Source organism: Dermochelys coriacea, chromosome 3, assembly GCF_009764565.3.
Source record: "Dermochelys coriacea isolate rDerCor1 chromosome 3, rDerCor1.pri.v4, whole genome shotgun sequence".
NCBI lineage: Eukaryota > Metazoa > Chordata > Testudines > Dermochelyidae > Dermochelys > Dermochelys coriacea.
In genome coordinates, this window is record NC_050070.1 from 3731590 (window position 1) to 3750841 (window position 19252).

The 19252-nt window shown below is 53.2% G+C and overlaps 1 protein-coding gene across 3 annotated transcripts in view; it reads right to left on the reverse strand.

Annotated features, from left to right (window-relative positions):
* OTOF (otoferlin) overlaps window positions 1–19252 on the reverse strand; it is a 217812-nt gene that overhangs the window by 117480 nt on the left and 81080 nt on the right. For all 3 annotated transcript variants that reach the window (XM_038396681.2, XM_043510006.1, XM_043510007.1), the window contains exon 4: window positions 7981–8080. In XM_038396681.2, coding sequence (XP_038252609.1) covers window positions 7981–8080 — 100 coding nt within the window. The remainder of the gene's footprint in view (window positions 1–7980; window positions 8081–19252) is intronic.

The window sequence follows — 19252 nt, forward strand, 5'->3', positions numbered from 1 at the left end:
GGAAGAAAGCCTCATCCACCTCATCCCCCTGGTCCGGTGGTCTATAGCAGACTCCCACCATGACATCACTCTTGTTGCACACACTTCTAAACTTAATCCAGAGACACTCAGGTTTTTCCACAGTTTCGTACCGGAGCTCTGAGCAGTCATACTGCTCCCTTACATACAGTGCTACTCCCCCACCTTTTCTGCCCTGCCTGTCCTTCCTGAACAGTTTATAACCAGTTTATAGCTTCTTAAGTCTCTCACCGCAAGGCATTTTCTCCAGCCGTTCAGTTATTTCTGTGGCTCTTTTCTGTACCCTTTCCAGTTTTTCAATTTTAAAATGTGGACACCAAAACGTGATGTGTTATTCCAGTACTGGTCTCACTAATGCCGTAGACAGAGGTCAAAATCAGCTGCCTGAGTACTCCTAGGTTTAGAATCATAGAATCATAGAAGATCAGGGTTGGAAAGGATCTCAGGAGGTCATCTAGTCCAACCCCCTGCTCAAAGCAGGACCAAAAGGAGTATGTGCCTGTTGAAGATCTTGGAGAATGCCATAGGGGGAGAGACTCCCTGCCATAGGGGGAGAGGCTCCCTACCACAGGGGGAGAGGCTCGAAGGATCACATTGGCCCTTCTTTGTTACTGCATTTTTGTCATTTTGTCACACTTTGTCACTGCAAGTGTGCCCTTGTTGCCAAGAAGGCTAACAGCATTTTGGGCTGTATAAGTAGGACCATTGCCAGCAGATCAAGGGAGGTGATCTTTCCCCTCTATTCGGCATTGGTGAGGCCTCATCTGGAGTATTGTGTCCAGTTTTGGGCTCCACATTACCAGAAGGATGTGGAAAAATTGGAAAGAGTCCAGTGGAGGGCAACAAAAATGATTAGGGGACTGGAACACATGATTTATGAGGAGAGGCTGAGGGAACTGGGATTATTTAGTTTTAAGAAGAGAAGAATGAGGGGGGATTTGATAGCTGCTTTCAACTACCTGAAAGGGGGTTCCAAAGAGGATGGATCTAGACTGTTCTCAGTGGTAGCAGATGACAGAACAAGGAACAATGGTCTCAAGTTGCAGTGGGGGAGGTTTAGGTTGGATATTAGGAAAAACTTTTCCACTAGGAGGGTGGTGAAGCACTGGAATGGTTCCCTAGGGAGATGGTGGAATCTCCTTCCTTAGAGATTTTTAAGGCCCGGCTTGACAAAGCCCTGGCTGGGATGATTTAGTTGGAGATTGGTCCTGCTTTGAACAGGGGGTTGGACTAGATACCTCCTGAGGTCCCTTCCAACCCTGATATTGTCTGCTTCTATGCATCACACCCCTGATTTCTGTTTGAGCTGCAGCATAGTCAGTCATGATTTAGAGACTGCAAGTGATCAAGTGATGTAGAAGTCACCAGGATGCAAAGATGAGGACTTTGCTTCTCACCAACAGACCTCAGAGCATTTCACAAACACTCACTTAATTCCCATTGCTACAGTGAAAAGATTTTGGCCAAAAATGATAGGTTTGTAGAAAAATAGATTTTGTTATCTAAATGGAACTTTCTGTGGGAAATACCCATTTATGATCAGACTGTAGGGGTTTTGTCATAAAAACGAAAACTTGAAAAATGTAGTCAAAAAGCAGAAAAAAATGTTTTGTCTATATTTTTCAGGGATCTACTCACAGCTCCTCAGGGAGATGGCTGAGTGTCATTATTAGAGCTAGTCCAAAACCACTAATTATGTTCTGAAGGAAATTTAGAAAATTTTCCATTTAAAAAAAAATCCTGCCCCTTTTTTTGATTTGTTTTTCTATGAAAAAAATTTGAACCAAAACCTGGGAACAAATTAGTTTTCCAAAAATGCTTTCAGTTAAAAAAATAAAAATTGGTTCTAGTAAAACGTTTCTGTTTTTGTAACCCCCCCAAAAAAGAACCCTCACAATTTTTTTAGTGATTTGTTTTCTCAGTGAAGAGCTGGAAAAATTTGACCATGAACAGTTCATGTTGCTCAAAAAGCCATTTAAAAAATCAGTCACCACCGATCATTATCCCATTTCATAGATGGGGAAAGTGAGGCACAAAGATGGGACGTGACTTGTCCAAGGTCACCCAGAGAGTCAGTGGCAGAGAACAGGTCTCCTGGCTCCCAGCCCGCTGCTCTGACTATGCTACTGTAACAGCTTTGCGTCCGATTGCCTCTGGTCCCCATATGGGAACGGTCTAAAATTGCAGGTGACACATTTCTATGACTGACAAAGGAAATAGCATCTTTCAAAGCCTGGAGAAAATGGGTCTCTTTCCAGCTCTGGTGATTACGTGGTCAGCTCTGAGAGGAGCTACTCAGTCTGGAGTTGTTCACAGGGCTTGCATCCTCACTGCCTTATCCCTTGCAGAGCGCCATGGGATGTGTGCTTAGAGCAGCAGTTCTCAGTCAGGGGCACGTGTACCTTGGTGCTACGCAGAGGTCTTCCAGGGGGTACTTCAACTCATCTAAATCAGTGTTTCTCACCCCCGGGGGGTCGTGGGATGGGTTTAGGGAGGTTGCAAGTGCAGGGCAGGCATTAGTGGGTAGCAAGCAGGGCAGTTGCCTGTGGCCCCACGCAGGGCCGGCTCCAGGCACCAGCGAAGGAAGCAGGTGCCTGGGGTGGCCAATAGAAAGGGGCGGCACTCCGTCCGTCACCGGGGCGGCACATCTGGGTCTTTGGCGGCAATTCGGCGGCGGGCCCTGCAGTCCCTCTCTTCCTCTTCGGCGGCACTTCGGCGGCAGCTCAACCAGGCTTGTTTTTTTGTTTTTTTTCCTTCGCCCGCTTGCGGCGGCCAAAAAGCTGGAGCTGGCCCTGGCCCCATGCCACAGGGAATCCTGCGATGCTAAGTTACACGCTTCAGCCCGAGGCACCAGGACTCAGGCTTCACACGTCTGAAAGGGGTATAGTAGTCTGGAAAGGTTGAGAACCACTGGTTTAGAGAACCCACCCTCTCCCCCTATTTAGCACAGTCACTGGAGCTGCAGCAGAGGGGGGGTTAGAAGGAATTTACATGGCTAAATTGCCCTTTCTGTCATAAGAAGTTGCCATGGTTACTGCATGGGAAAAGGCAAGTCTAAAATTCTGCTTAGATCATATACCCCCACCAACGCAACCACTCCGGCGCAGCCCCGATTAACGGGACCGGAACACAAGAGTTCAGACAGAGGGCGTCAGCAATTAAGGGACAATATATTCCAGGGATGTTACAGTTATCCCAGAGCAAGCGGTTTGAACCCAGGAATATGAACATTAGATATATATCAAATGTGTTTCTCTCACTCACACAGGATGCTACTCCAAGGACTTACTGAGGGACCTATGGGGGATCTAGATGCTTTTCACTCTATCATTCTGTCTGCCAAACATTTATGCCAAATTCCCAGGAAAAGATAGTTTGGAATTGGCAGTGGGGCTTTATATGTTTTTCTAAGAATGGCACAAACGCTGGCTCATTAATCCTCACAATGTCCCTGGCAGCTGGGGAAACGGAGGCCTCAAGACCAGATGTGACTTGCCCTGGTCAAACAGTCAGTCTGTAGCGGAGCCAGAGTTAGGTCACTTCTCCTCTTGGGCTCCAGTCCTGCACTGAGTCCTCTAGTTACAAATTAATAGAGTTTACAGCCAGAAGGGACCAGTAGGTCCTCACAAGTCACAGAGTTTCACCCAGGTAGCCCATCCTGAGCCCAATGACTTGTGTGTGGCTAACACATCTTCCATAGAGGCCTCCAATCTGGATCTGAAGACATCAAGAACTAGAGACTCTCCCACTTCCCTTGGTAGTTTGTTCCAATAGCTAATAACCCTCCCCACTGAAAATGTGTGCGGGATTGCTAATTGGAATTTCTCTGGCTTTAGCTTCCAGCCATTGGTTTTTTGTTCGTCTTTCTGCACCAGACTGAAGCATCCTTTAGTACCTGGTATTTGTTCTCCAGGAACATCCATATATATAGGCTTGGCAGAATTCAATTTTTTTTTAACAATTTCCATGGATAATATCGATGTTTATTTTTAAGCATTAAAATAGTTTTTAGTTATTTAAATTTTCACAGCTGTGCAAAATCATGGGTTTTAAAGCATTTTTTCTCTATTTTTATCAATTTAAGTTTTCACAGTTGCAGGAAATTGGGGGTGGGGGCAGACAATGTAGGAGATCAGACAAGAATTACTTAATGACAGGAGACACTGAGATTCAAAAAGTGAAAACTTTATAACCGTTAAAACATAAACGTGTAAACATCACAGGTCAAAACATACAAAGTAAATATCCTCAGATCAAACTAAGAAGTCCTCAAGCAGAATTTTCTTACGTTGCCTACCTGTCAATGTCAAGTATCCTGCATGAAAATATTTTCCCCTGGGTTGGTGCGGGTATGGTGAAATCGACGTTTATCAACATTTACTAATAAAAATCTAATGCTTCCCAACCTATTTACACCCCATGCTCAAGTCACCTCTCCATCTCCATTTTGGTAAATTAAATAGATTGAGTTCTTTAAGTCTCTCACTGCAAGGTGTCTTCTCCAGCCCTCGACTCATTCTTTTGGCTCCTTCCTGTCCCCTCTCCAATTTTTCAACAGCCAGTTTAAGGACTGGACACCCGAGCGGGATGCAGTATTCCAGCATCGCTCTCACTCTTGCCGCATACAGAAGTGAAATCAGCTTCCTAGTCTTCTAGTTCTCACGTTTGCTAGCAGCTGGCACACCGGAAGCACTTTCCCCCTATGTTTTTTAAATTTATCAGGAAATTATGTACACCTGTTTTTCAAAATGCCAGCCTTTTTGCATAGAAATAATTCAGAAGATGATGGGCAGAGTGTATAAGAGGCCTGGGGAGGCTAAGCCTCCCCCAAAACGGCTGGCCATGCAAGAGGGCAAATGCGGATGTAGCATGGGTCACCTCCCTTTGGAGGCGCGTCGGCCTGCCTCCTTTGGAGTGCCGGAAGCGAAGCTCCCTAGAAGTGTGTGTGGGGGGGCATTGGTGCCCAGACCATGACCCTGTCCATATTCTGGCCTGAGGCCCTGCCCCTTCTCTGCCTTCTCCCCCAAGGCCCCACCCTTGCCCTGCCTCTTCCCCCTAAACCCCTCTCCCATGACACAGAGGAGTGGGCAGGCAGCCGGGCCTTGGGGGAAGAGGCGGAGAGGAGTGAGTGGCAGAGGGGTGAGGTGGGCCTCAGAGGAAAAGGTGGAGAGGAGTGGGAGGAGTCTAGGGGGGACGAGGCAGAGTTGGGGAGGGGCCATACTCCAGGCACCAGTGGCCCCCCCCACTTCTAGGGAGCTGTGTGTCAGCCTCCCCAAACGGAAGACTTACTTGCCACCTATGCAGAAGACGCTTAACTTCCAAGTGTCTCATGCAGCCCAGCAGGGAACAGCTGTTAGTGGATTCAGTTTGACAAATACATTTTAATAATACCGGGTTAAAAACACAAGGGCTGACCCGAAGGCAGTCGGAGTTTTCCCCACTGACTTCAGTGCGCTTTGGATCAGGCCCTAAGTCATTAAAACATAGTTTTCATACCTACATGGTATGGAACAGCGGGAAATTTCATCATTGCCAAGGGCACACAGTCGACTGTAGAGATGGGACGGAGTAGCGTCTACAAGTCCTTGTTCCCAGGCTTCTAGTCTGCCAGCAACGGTGCGCTCTGCTCTGCTCTGCTTGTTTCTGGGGAGCATGATGCGCCAAGGTGCATTTGACAGGCCATGTTAGCTCCCTGCAGATCTATTCTGCCATTCCCTGGAGCAGCGTAGAGCTCAGGGCTCTGATAAAGCCATGGGACCATGTATTATGCATCATCTGAAAGTACCCCATAAATGGGGTATGTCTGCACTTCGAGCTGGGTGTAATTCCACTCAGTTTTCAGCTTGCTAGCATGATCAGCACTCGCACAGGTAAAAAGAAAAGGAGGACTTGTGGCACCTTAGAGACTAACAAATTTATCTGAGCATAAGCTTTCGTGAGCTACAGCTCACTTCAGCGGATGCATTCAGTGGAAAATACAGTGGGGAGATGATTTATATACACAGAGAACATGAAACAATGTGTGTTACCATACACACTGTAATGAGAATGATCACTTAAGATGAGCTATTACCAGCAGGAGAGTGGGGTGGGGGGGAACCTTTTGTAGTGATAATCAAGGTGGGCCATTTCCAGCAGTTGACAAGAATGTCTGATTTCAGAGTAGCAGCCATGTTAGTCTGTATTCGCAAAAAGAAAAGGAGTACTTGTGGCATCTTAGAGACTAACAAATTTATTAGAGCATAAGCTTTCGTGAGCTACAGCTCACGATGAAGTGAGCTGTAGCTCACGAAAGCTTATGCTCTAATAAATTTGTTAGTCTCTAAGGTGCCACAAGTACTCCTTTTCTTTTTAAGAATGTCTGAGGAACAGTGGGGGGTGGGGGGCGGAATAAACATGGGGAAATAGTTTTACTTTGTGTAATGACCCATCCACTCCCAGTCTTTATTCAAGCCTAAATTAATTGTATCCAGTTTGCAAATTAATTCCAATTCAGCAGTCTCTCATTGGAGTCTGTTTTTTGAAGTTTTTTTGTTGAAGAATTGCAACTTTTAGGTCTGTAATCGAGTGACCAAAGAGATTGAAGTGTTCTCTGACTAGTTTTTGAATGTTATAATTCTTGACGTTTGATTTGTGTCCATTTATTCTTTTACGTAGAGACTGTCCAGTTTGACCAATGTACATGGCAGAGGGACATTGCTGGCACATGATGGCATATATCACATTGGTAGATGCGCAGGTGAACGAGCCTCTGATAGTGTGGCTGATGTGATTAGGCCCTATGATGGTGTCCTCTGAACAGATATGTGGACACAGTTGGCAACGGGCTTTGTTGCAAGGACAGGTTCCTGGGTTAGTGGTTCTGTTGTGTGGTGTGTGGTTGCTGGTGAGTATTTGCTTCAGATTGGGAGGCTGTCTGTAAGCAAGGACTGGCCTGTCTCCCAAGATCTGTGAGAGTGATGGGTCGTCCTTCAGGATAGGTTGTAGATCCTTGATGATGCGTTGGAGAGGTTTTAGTTGGGGGCTGAAGGTGATGGCTAGTGGCGTTCTGTTATTTTCTTTGTTGGGCCTGTCCTGTAGTAGGTGACTTCTGGGTACTCTTCTGGCTCTGTCAATCTGTTTCTTCACTTCAGCAGGTGGGTATTGTAGTTGTAGGAATGCATGATAGCGATCTTGTAAGTGTTTGTCTCTGTCTGAGGGGTTGGAGCAAATTCGGCTGTATCATAGAGCTTGGCTGTAGACAATGGATCGTGTGGTGTGGTCGGGATGAAAGCTGGAGGCATGTAGGTAGGAATAGCGGTCAGTAGGTTTCCGATATAGGGTGGTGTTTATGTGACCATTGCTTATTAGCAATGTAGTGTCCAGGAAGTGGATCTCTTGTGTGGACTGGTCCAGGCTGAGGTTGATGGTGGGCTGGAAATTGTTGAAATCATGGTGAAATTCCTCAAGGGCTTCTTTACCATGGGTCCAGATGATGAAGATGTCATCAATGTAGCGCAAGTAGAGTAGGGGCATTAGGGGATGAGAGCTGTATTTTCCACTGAATGCATCCGATGAAGTGAGCTGTAGCTCACGAAAGCTTATGCTCTAATAAATTTGTTAGTCTCTAAGGTGCCACAAGTACTCCTTTTCTTTTTGCAAATTCAGACTAACACGGCTGCTACTCTGAAACTAGCACAGGTGTGTCTCCTCAAGCTGGGAATTCCACTGCCAGCTCAAAGTGTAGACACACATCCATAGTTTCATACCTCTTGACCCTGGATGAGCCTTCATGAGAAATCAGTAAAGACTGACGGGGAAAGGCTGCCACGATTTGGAGATTGCGGTGCATGGGTGGACACTAGAGTGCGACAGTCTCACATGCACTCATGCAGCTCTGTCATTCCCCCTAGCAGGAGGCAGTGGTGCCACATGCGCACATTGCGGGAGGACAGAAAGCGGCCACTGTTGTGTGTCACCTACCCGAATGGCGGAGTTATTGTCGTCTATTAAAGTGTCCGTCACCTCCAGCTGGCCTTCCTCCACCACCTTCTGCAGGACCATCCGGAACGTGCCGATGAGTCTAGGAAACAAACGGGAGAGGGGGTGAGGAGCCACAGGCTGGTCGAATTCCTGGGCCCTAGAGAGACGCGGTGAATCCCCGCCAGCCCATGGCGGCCATCGAAGGGAAGGGAACTCCCCTGCCCAGCTGCCATTGGAGCTGGGGAAGGGCGTCTTTATAATCAGAGGCTTCATTTCCATTGCCACCTTGGTATATATTTGCCTAGCTCTGGGGGAGACTTTCAAAAGGTGCAGGATCCAAGGACAGTCCAGGATGCTCCCTGCAGCAGGTGCTGTCCGCAGCCAGGTGCCCATGGCTGGGATAACCCATTACGGACACAAGCAGAAGGCACAGGGTGCTGGAAACCTCCCTGAAATTACTCAGGAAGGCAGGCGCTTGGAGGCAGAACATAAACTGGCTAGCACAGGGTCCAGTGAGTTAGGGAACTGCCAGGAACAATCAGCCCTGGATTGGTCACCGGGGCTGGGGAGGGATGGGACCAGCTGGGGCCGTTTTCCATCTCTAATTCCTATAGGCCCGTAGGAAACATACTGGCGTGGCGTATCTGAGCACCATCTGGTGGCTGAGCCCACAGAACGGCTCTGACTCCTGCTAGCGAAGGGAGCTTAAGCTGTAGCGGAGGCCTGAGGACCATAGCTCTCAGCCCAGCTCCCAGGTGCGTCATCTCGCTCATCCTTTCCTCCGCGGTTGCACCGGGGGGGGGGGGTCGCTGCAGCGTGCAGACGGGCTTGTACAATCAACGCCCCCCCTGGAGTCAGTGGCCACAGTGCCTGAGCCATAGGGTGACCAGATGTCCTGATTTTATAGGGACAGTCCCGATTTTGGGAGCTTTTTCTTATATAAGCTTCTATTACTCCACCCCCAACCCCCATCCCGATTTTTTACACTTGCTGTCTGGTCACCCTACTGAGCCAGCACTGCAGAATTACACCCCGGTGGCCAGATGCTGTGGCAAACTGGCCTCTCATCCTCCAGCGAGGCCCCTCGGCTCTGCAATTTGCTAGCGTGGCAGCCTGGAACTCGGGCCTCATTGGCAAGTAAATTAACCAGCAGCCATGTCTTTCAGATGACACGGGAAACTAATACAACGCTTAGCGTCAATGCCCCTGGGCTGTCTCAGCAGGAGTGGCAGAAGGTCCCTAAAAGTGTGTGTGGGGGGGGGGGCACTGGTGCCCAAACTGTGGCCCCAACCCCCTTTCTCCCTAAGCCCCCACCTCCACACTACCCCTTCCCCCAGGCCCTTCTCCCATGCCACCTCTTTCCCTCAAGACCCTGCCCCCTGCTTGCTCCTCTCTGCCCCCTCCCCCCTGTTGCTTGCCCTCACATCCGGTAAAAAGTGGGAAGGCCTAGCGCTCCCGCTTTTAGAAGTGGGCCGGCCATGGTGCCCTCACTCTCCCTGTTCTGGTGCTCTTGTATCTCAGCATCAGTTCAGTTTATTTGATGCTGCTCCGTTTGAGGCTGCTGTTTCCGGCTTTACATTTTTGGCGTGGCACCAAAGTGAGCTGTGTACCTCACCAGGCAATACAAAACGAGCAATGTTGCAAACGAGGCCACCTATTAAACACCGAGCTGCTTATAACCCGGCAGAAGGTCTGGCACAAAGCATGTGCTACACTCTCCCTTGCCGTCGGATCTGCAGTGCTGATAAAGATCCTCCTGCTATCCCAGAGCTACAGACAATGTATTTGGAGGGCTTGTCAAAAATCATTGCACAGCGCTCAGCTAGCTGGGCCAGTGAGAACGCTGCCATTAATTACAATCTCTTCCTTCTTCCTTGTAAGCCTCCGGGCATTGTTCAGTCACAGGGCAGTGATCTATCTAGCCATTGTTTCACAGAGGAAGGAGAATCATAGAATCGTAGAATATCAGGGTTGGAAGGGACCTCAGGAGGTCATCTAGTCCAACCCCCTGCTCAAAGCAGGACCAATCCCCAACTAAATCATCCCAGCCAGGGCTTTGTCAAGCCTGACCTTAAAAACCTCAAAGGAAGGCGATTCCACCACCTCCCTAGGTAACCCATTCCAGTGTTTCACCACCCTCCTAGTGAAAAAGTTTTTCCTAATATCCAACCTCAACCTTCCCCACTGCAACTTGAGACCATTACTCCTCGTTCTGTCATCTGCTACCACTGAGAACAGTCTAGATCCAACCTCTTTGGAACCCCCTTTCAGGTAGTTGAAAGCAGCTATCAAATCCCCCCTCATTCTTCTCTTCCACAGACTAAACAATCCCAGTTCCCTCAGCCTCTCCTCATAAGTCATGTGTTCCAGTTCCCTAATCATTTTTATTGCCCTCCACTGGATGCTTTCCAATTTTTCCACATCCTTCTTGTCTGTAGACCCTGTAGTGTGGGGCCCAAAACAGGACACAGTACTCCAGATGAGGCCTCACCAATGTCGAATAGAGGGGAATGATCACGTCTCTCAATCTGCTGGCAATGCCCCTACTTATACATCCCAAAATGCCATTGGCCTTCTTGGCAACAAGGGCACACTGTTGACTCATATCCAGCTTCTCGTCCACTGTAACCTCTAGGTCCTTTTCTGCAGAACTGCTGCCTAGCCATTCGGTCCCTAGTCTGTAGCGGTGCATGGGATTCTTCCGTCCTAAGTGCAGGACTCTGCACTTGTCCTTGTTGAACCTCATCAGATTTCTTTTGGCCCAATCCTCTAATTTGTCTAGGGCCCTTTGTATCCTATCCCTACCCTCCATTGTATCTACCTCTCCTCCTAGTTTAGTGTCATCTGCAAACTTGCTGAGGGTGCAATCCACACCATCCTCCAGATCATTAATGAAGATATTGAACAAAACCAGCCCGAGGACTGACCCTTGGGCACTCCACTAGATACTGGCTGCCAACTAGACATGGAGCCATTGATCGCTCCCCGTTGAGCCCGACAATCTAGCCAGCTTTCTATCCACCTTATTGTCCATTCATCCAGCCCATACTTCTTTAACTTACTGGCAAGAATACTGTGGGAGACCGTGTCAAAAGCTTTGCTAAAGTCAAGGAACAACACGTCCACTGATTTCCCCTCATCCACAGAGCCAGTTATCTCATCATAAGGCAATTAGAAGGCAATTAGATTAGTCAGGCATGACTTGCCCTTGGTGAATCTATTCTGACTGTTCCTGATCACTTTCCTCTCCTCTAAGTGCTTCAGAATTGATTCCTTGAGGACCTGCTCCATGATTTTTCCAGGGACTGAGGTGAGGCTGACTGGCCTGTAGTTTCCAGGATCCTCCTTCTTCCCTTTTTTAAAGATGGGCGCTACATTAGCCTTTTTCCAGTAGTCTGGGACCTCCCCCGACTCACTGGGCTCACTGGGCTTCAGATTGGTCCCCACGCTGGCTAGCTAATGAATTTAGCTGGTCCCACACATCATAGTATCTGAGCACCTGACAGTCTTCACTGTATGTATCCTATGGGCTGTTACCCCACTGTACAGATGGGAAACTGAGGCAGAGAGAGACTAAGGTTAGGTCGACACTGCAAAAAAAGAAGAATATCCTGCAGCAGTGAGTCAGGGTCTACAGATTCCGGCTCACGCTACAGCGCTAAAACCAGCAGTGTAGGCTTCCCATGTGGGCTGGAGCTCGAGCCCTGAACTCCACCCTCCTCACTGGGTTTCACAGCCTGAGCAGGCCCATCGACACAGCTGGCTTAGCACTATAGTGTGCAGGACCGTAGAGCCAGACTCTCCGACTTGCTGTCACAGGGTTTTTTCGCAGCGTAGGCAGACCCTGCATGTCTTGGCTAAGGTTGCTCAGGGAATGTGCAACAAAGCAAGGAATGAAGCCTGAGTCACCCAACTCCCAAGCCAGCGGGCCCTTCATCCTTCCCGTCACCAGCCCAGCTCTGCTCTGCAATGAGACACTGCTTCTGAAAAGCTCTTAGATCATCCATCACTTGCCCCTCAGGCATGTCTACATGATACCCCTCCATGCAGCCGCCCCAGTAATTACATCGCTCCTGTGCGTCTCCTCTTTGCTCCTTGTATTGGCAGTATGTGTCCTCACCAGGAGCGCTTGCTGTACTGTCAGCGGGGGCCATTGTGAGATGGCTCCTGGAGGCCAGTGTCTGCATTAACACTGTGTCGATCTAACTACATCGCCCGTGACTCTACACTGCTCAGGGAGATGGAGTTATTAAGTCAGTGTAGTGGGGCAGTTACATCAGCGGGAGCCAAATTTAAGTGTAGACACGTGCAGAGTTAGGTTGACGTAAGCTGCCCTGTAGTGTTGAGTAAACCAGACCTCAGTGACTTCGGATCCAGGCTCAAATGAGACCTTCAGCCTACCTCTTCCAACCCCTTTGCTATTCCCTCTGCATTCACATCCATGGAAACACCATAGTTTGCCTAAGGGTTTGGAGACTGGCTGCTCTTCGCACCAGTCACTGTGGTCCTGTGTGAACACACTCATGTAGCCAGGTCAGACCAGGAGAAGCCTTTATGCGTTATTGGCTAGTCTCACATTTTTTAAAGTTTTGGTTATCCAATCAGGGAACAGAAATAATACCATGTGACCAATCACAGGTCCGCTAATTGAACTGTTCATGAGCAACAAAGATGGTAGAGATGATTTGACCAAACCACCTGGCAAAATGTGCTTGTTTGGCCAGCACCATCCAGCCATAGCAATAGGGAGATCCTGCCTGAGCCCTTGTCTCAGAACCCAAGATGATCCATCCCTCCAGCCTAGTGACATGCCTTGTAGCTGATGCTTTAGAAGAAGGCAAGCCCACCTGTCCAATGGAGCAATGCTGCCCATTTGGTGGGAGACTCTTCCTGTATCGGAGAGATCTATTAGTGTCACGTGCGAGGGACCCTTTGCCATCTCACCCCTGAGATACCATGTTGAGCGAGCTCAGAGATACCAGCGTTCAGCTGTTGTGTATTCATTTAAGATGCCATGTAGCCCATTAAATATGAATTGCATGTGTATTTCATTCCGCTGTGTATGCAATGAATAATGCATAGCCACCTCAAACAGGGACCTGGATCTTCTTTCAAGTGTACTTTCAAATGTCATGAGAAAGGCTCTGTATCAGTCTATATTTCCCCCAATGGTCAAAGAATTGGTAATACTGTTTGTAATACTAGAGCCTTGCTAAAAGCTTGAAAAGGTTTCCTCGATTAAATGCATTTATTGGCTTAAAATTCCAGCACGTGACGGCCCTAAGGGAGTAAAAACACAGTCTTGGAATAAATTCACACCCACCTAGGACTTCACGGATGTCACTGGGCTGCACTCCACAGACTCTGGGACCTTCATGGAGCCAGTGAGGACAGAACTCAGATGCGCCTACCCCAGAAACCCAATCCCCTGCCACTCAAATGAAGAGAGGCTCCATTAGCTGTTAGCAATATAGTGCCTATGACACACATAGTTCTGATTCCTTCCTTTAGATGGCAGTGGAAGCATATGAACATTATGCTTGCGCATTACAATAATGCAGCACTTTTCATCTGAGAAATGTAAAGCTCTTTAACAAGCATCAGTTTCACAAATCTTGGGTAAGTAATATTAACCCCACTGACAAGTGGGGAAACTGAGGCACAGAGTAAGGTCAAGTCACTTGCCTGGTATGACACATGGAGGTAGTAACAAAGCTGGGAAGAGAAGCCAGGACGCCTGACTCTTGTCCCTCCAGTGCATGGGGTCAGGTGAACAGTGCAGGGAATCAGATACCTCTGCTGATGACCTGTAGCTACATTAACCATCCCGCCAGGCAAAGGTACTTGCCCTGCGCTCCAGCAGCTCACAGAACACGCCAGACCAAAACCCTGGAATGCAGCAGCACAAACTCTGCACAAAGCCAACAAGCTGGCCTGGATCTGAACTCAGAAACACAGGCCCATGGGATACGCTGATGGGACGGGAGGAGAAGCAGAGAAAATCTGAACTTATCTGGCCTGCTGCATGAGTCTAAAATACTTGAAGACCTGGAGCTAGGGGCCCAGATTTTTAAAGGTATTCAGGTGCCAAACTACCATTGAAATAAATGGTTTTAGGTACCTAAACACCTTTAAAGAGCTGGCCTAACTTACTACACCAGAGGCTAGTGAAACCTTCAGGCCAGGTTCACCCTTGCTGTAACGCCATTGAGTTCTAGCTGTAGGAGGGCAAAGCAGAATTGGTATTTGCAGTGCTCGCAACTGAATATAACATAAGAACGACCATGCTGTGTCAGACCAAAAGTCCATCTAGCCCAGTATCCTGTCTTCCGACAGTGGCCAATGCCAGGTGCCCCAGAGGGAATGAACAGAACAGGGAATCATCCAGTGATCTGATAACAAGTGATCAAGTGAACTGAGAACAACCTGTTAGTGGCAACGCATGACTCCACACAGAGTACTGCTGGCTGTGTCGGGCCTGGGAGCAACATGTGTCAGGTCCGGGTCACTGGGTACTTTGGCAGGGCATGCCCCAGAGTCACGCTGTGGCAGCCCATCTCAGCTTCTACTAAGAGCTCGAGAGAACGGTGCCCAGGCTGCCTGCTTAGTCTGCTCCTGCAGCTGCTGCCAGGCAGAGTCCGGACACTCAGACACTCACCTGCCGCAGCGGGCAGGATGCCCAGTGCATAAGCTGAAAGTCGTAGGGGTGAATGGCTAATTCAGTTAGACTATGCTGCTGGCTGGCTGCTCCATCGGCTTCGCTAGCACGGACCTCTGTGTGTGAACAAACCCCAAAGGGACCCCAGCACAGGCTGGAGAGTCTGTACTTCAGATCCAGCTGCAGGAGCGGCTCTTAGCCTCTGTGTCTTGGTTACTTCATATATGAAATGGGAATAATGATACTTGCCTTCGGGAGGGGCAAGTACTTGTGAGGGCACCTCTCTCGAGCCAGTTTCATCCCCACTATAATCCCATGCCCCATCGAGGGAGTTACACCAGGAATAAATTTGGCCCACTAGTCTCTATCAGGCCAAATTTTCATGCCCCCCACCGCATGCCCACCAGTCCTGCTGCCAGCCCTGTCTGGGGAGACTCCAAATGCCTCATACATTCCTTTTCCCTGTGCAGAACGACTTCTGTCGGCACTTTTGGTATAATAATTAACTACTGCAGTAGAGCTATTATTATCGACCTATTGAGCGTGCCCTGCTATCCCACTTGTTTCTCAGCTTCACCACGAACATCATCTACAGCTGCCTGGGAAAGCTCCTGGAGCAGAGTGGGCCCAAGGGATCCTGTTGGGGAATGTACAGCAATGGAGGAAGGCTCCATCCATTGAGCGCAGACACCACTGGTTGCTACAAGGGCGTATTTTGCCCAGGGTGCAGTTGTGCTCAACTGCAAACCCCAGCTGCAGAATCGCAAGTGCCTCACGACGTGTCAGTGTAAGCAAGGTCTGCGTGAGCTCTCCCCTGACATCTAGTGATGAGCTGGGGGAGAAGACATCATGAGCTGACCTTGTTTGCATAGACCCGCCCACTCTGCCTAGGTGCACAGCATGATGGGGCTGCTTTGCACAAATGATTGCTTTTGGCTGGTGTTGGATCACAAGTCACTTTGTTATTGGGACAGGGATAATAAAGGGTTATGTATCCTTGTAGTGTGAGCCAGGGGCAGCAGAACTGTGCTTGGCCTACCCTGATTGAGGGACTCACCCTCAACTAAACTGCACTTGCTAGGCCAGGGACATGGGTGTCAAAGGCCAGTGGTGCTGAGAGAGGGTATTTGTGCTTGGCTGTGTGGGTATTTAGCGGACGCTGTTTGACCCTTTCTATCTCTGTGTAATAACAGACCTCATTAAGATTCAACTGAGAGTCTTTGTTGTAAATCAGCAGAGCTGAAACCCCAGATAACCAGGTCTAACTATTAGAGCTACTTTGGGACAGTGTCTCTGATACAAGAGACTACCCAATCAGGGCCTTGGGGGGAAGAGGCAAAGAAGGGGCAGGGCCTGGGGGAAGAGGTGGGGCCGGGGGAAGAGGTGGAGCGGGGGGGGCTGGGGGAAGAGGCGGAACAGGGGATGGGGCCGGGGGAAGAGGCAGAGCAGGGGGTGGGGCCAGTGGAAGAGGCGAAGCAGGGGGTGGGGCCAGGGGAAGAGGCAGAGCAGGCGGTGGGGCTGGGGGAAGAGGCGGAGCAGGAATGGGGCAGGGGGAAGAGGTGGAGCAATGTCGGGGGCTGGGGAAGAGGCGGAGCAGGGGGTGGGGCCAGGGGAAGAGGTGGAGCAGGGGGTGGGGCCAGGGGAAGAGGCAGAGCAGGGGGTGGGGCTGGGGGAAGAGGCAGAGCAGGGGGTGGGGCCAGTGGAAGAGGCGAAGCAGGGGGTGGGGCCAGGGGAAGAGGCGGAGCAGGAAGTAGGGCTGGGGAAGAGGCAGAGCAGGGGGTGGGGCCGGGGGAAGAGGCGGAGCAGGGGGTGGGGCCAGGGGAAGAGGCAGAGCAGGGGGTGGGGCCAGTGGAAGAGGCGAAGCAGGGGGTGGGGCCAGTGGAAGAGGCAGAGCAGGCGGTGGGGCTGGGGGAAGAGGCGGAGCAGGAAGTAGGGCTGGGGAAGAGGCAGAGCAGGGGGTGGGGCCGGGGGAAGAGGCGGAGCAGGGGGTGGGGCTGGGGGAAGAGGCAAAGCAGGGGGTGGGGCCGGTGGAAGAGGCAGAGCAGGGGGTGGGGCTGGGGGAAGAGGCGGAGCACGGGGTGGGGCAGAGGGAAGAGGCGGAGCAGGGTCGGGGGCTGGGGAAGAGGCAAAGCAGGGGGTGGGGCCGGTGGAAGAGGCAGAGCAGGGGGTGGGGCAGGGGGAAGAGGCGGAGCAGGGTCGGGGGCTGGGGAAGAGGCAAATCAGGGGGTGGGGCCGGTGGAAGAGGCGGAGCAGGGGGTGGGACCGGTGGAAGAGGCAGAGCAGGGGGTGGGGCAGGGGGAAGAGGCGGAGCAGGGTCGGGGGCTGGGGAAGAGGCAAATCAGGGGGTGGGGCCGGTGGAAGAGGCGGAGCAGGGGGTGGGGCCGATGGAAGAGGCGAAGCAGGGGGTGGGGCAGGGGAAGAGGCAGAGCAGGGGGTGGGGCCGGGGGAAGAGGCGGAGCAGCAGTGGGGGCTGGGGAAGAGGCGAATCAGGGGGTGGGGCCGGTGAAAGACGCGGAGCAGGGGGTGGGGCCGGGGGAAGAGCCGGAGCAGGGGGTGGGGCCGGGGGAAGAGGTGGAGCAGGGGGTGAGGCCGGGGGAAGAGGCGGAGCAGGGGGTGGGGTCGGGGGAAGAGGCGGAGCAGGGGGTGGGGCAGGGGGAAGAGGCGGAGCAGGGGGTGGGGCCGGGGGAAGAGGCGGAGCAGGGGCAGCACCTGGGGAAGAAGTGAATCAGGGGGTCGGGCTGGGGGAAGAGGTGGAGCAGGGGGTGGGGCCGGGGGAAGAGGCGGAGCAGGGGGTGGGGCCGGGGGAAGAGGCGGAGCAGGGGGTGGGGCAGGGGAAGAGGCAGAGCAGGGGGTGGGGCCGGGGGAAGAGGCGGAGCAGGGGGTGGGGGGGGGAAGAGGTGGAGCAGGGGGTGAGGCCGGGGGAAGAGGCGGAGCAGGGGGTGGGGCTGGGGGAAGAGGCGGAGCAGGGGGTGGGGCAGGGGGAAGAGGCGGAGCAGGGGGTGGGGCCGGGGGAAGAGGCGGAGCAGGGGCAGCACCTGGGGAAGAAGTGAAGCAGGGGGTGGGGCTGGGGGAAGAGGTGGAGCAGGGGGTGGGGCCGGGGGAAGAGGCGGAGCAGGGGGTGGGGCCGGGGGAAGAGGCGGAGCAGGGGCAGCACCTGGGGAAGAAGTGAAGCAGGGGGTGGGGCCGGGGGAAGAGGCGGAGCAGGGGGTGGGGCCGGGGGAAGAGGCGGAGCAGGGGGTGGGCCGGGGGAAGAGGTGGAGCAGGGGGTGAGGCCGGGGGAGAGGCGGAGCAGGGGGTGGGGCCGGGGGAAGAGGCGGAGCAGGGGGTGGGGCGGGGGAAGAGGCGGAGCAGGGGCAGCACCTGGGGAAGAAGTGAAGCAGGGGGTGGGGCTGGGGGAAGAGGCGGAGCAGGGGGTGGGGCCGGGGGAGAGGCGGAGCAGGGGGGTGGGGCCGGGGGAAGAGGCGGAGCAGGGGGTGGGGCAGGGGAAGAGGCGGAGCAGGGTCGGGGGCTGGGGAAGAGGCAAATCAGGGGGTGGGGCCGGTGGAAGAGGCGGAGCAGGGGGTGGGGCAGGGGAAGAGGCAGAGCAGGGGGTGGGGCCGGGGGAAGAGGCGGAGCAGGGGGTGGGGCCGGGGGAAGAGGCGGAGCAGGGGGTGGGGTCGGGGGAAGAGGCGGAGCAGGGGGTGAGGCCGGGGGAAGAGGCGGAGCAGGGGGTGGGGCCAGGGGAAGAGGCGGAGCAGGGGGTGGGGCAGGGGGAAGAGGCGGAGCAGGGGGGGGGCCGGGGGAAGAGGCGGAGCAGGGGCAGCACCTGGGGAAGAAGTGAAGCAGGGGGTGGGGCTGGGGGAAGAGGTGGAGCAGGGGGTGGGGCCGGGGGAAGAGGCGGAGCAGGGGGTGGGGCCAGTGGAAGAGGCGGAGCAGGGGGTGGGGCAGGGGGAAGAGGCGGAGCAGGGGGTGGGGCGGGGGAAGAGGCGGAGCAGGGGCAGCACCTGGGGAAGAAGTGAAGCAGGGGGTGGGGCTGGGGGAAGAGGTGGAGCAGGGGGTGGGGCCGGGGGAAGAGGCGGAGCAGGGGGTGGGGCAGGGGAAGAGGTGGAGCAGGGGGTGGGGCCGGGGGAAGAGGTGGAGCAGGGGCAGCACCTGGGGAAGAAGTGAAGCAGGGGGTGGGGCAGGGGGAAGAGGCGGAGCAGGGGGTGGGGCCGGGGGAAGAGGCGGAGCAGGGGGAGCACCTAGGGAAGAAGTGAAGCAGGGGGTGGGGCTGGGGGAAGAGGCGGAGCAGGGGGTGGGGCCGGGGGAAGAGGCGGAGCAGGGGGTGGGGCCGGGGGAAGAGGCGGAGCAGGGTCGGGGGCTGGGGAAGAGGCGGAGCAGGGGGTGGGGCCGGGGGAAGAGGCGGAGCAGGGGGTGGGGCAGGGGGAAGAGGCAGAGCAGGGGGTGGGGCCGGGGGAAGAGGCGGAGCAGGGGGTGGGGCCGGGGGCAGAGGTGGAGCAGGGGGTGAGGCCGGGGGAAGAGGCGGAGCAGGGGGTGGGGCCGGGGGAAGAGGCGGAGCAGGGGGTGGGGCCAGGGGAAGAGGCAGAGCAGGGGGGTGGGGCCGGGGGAAGAGGCGGAGCAGGGGGGTGGGGCCGG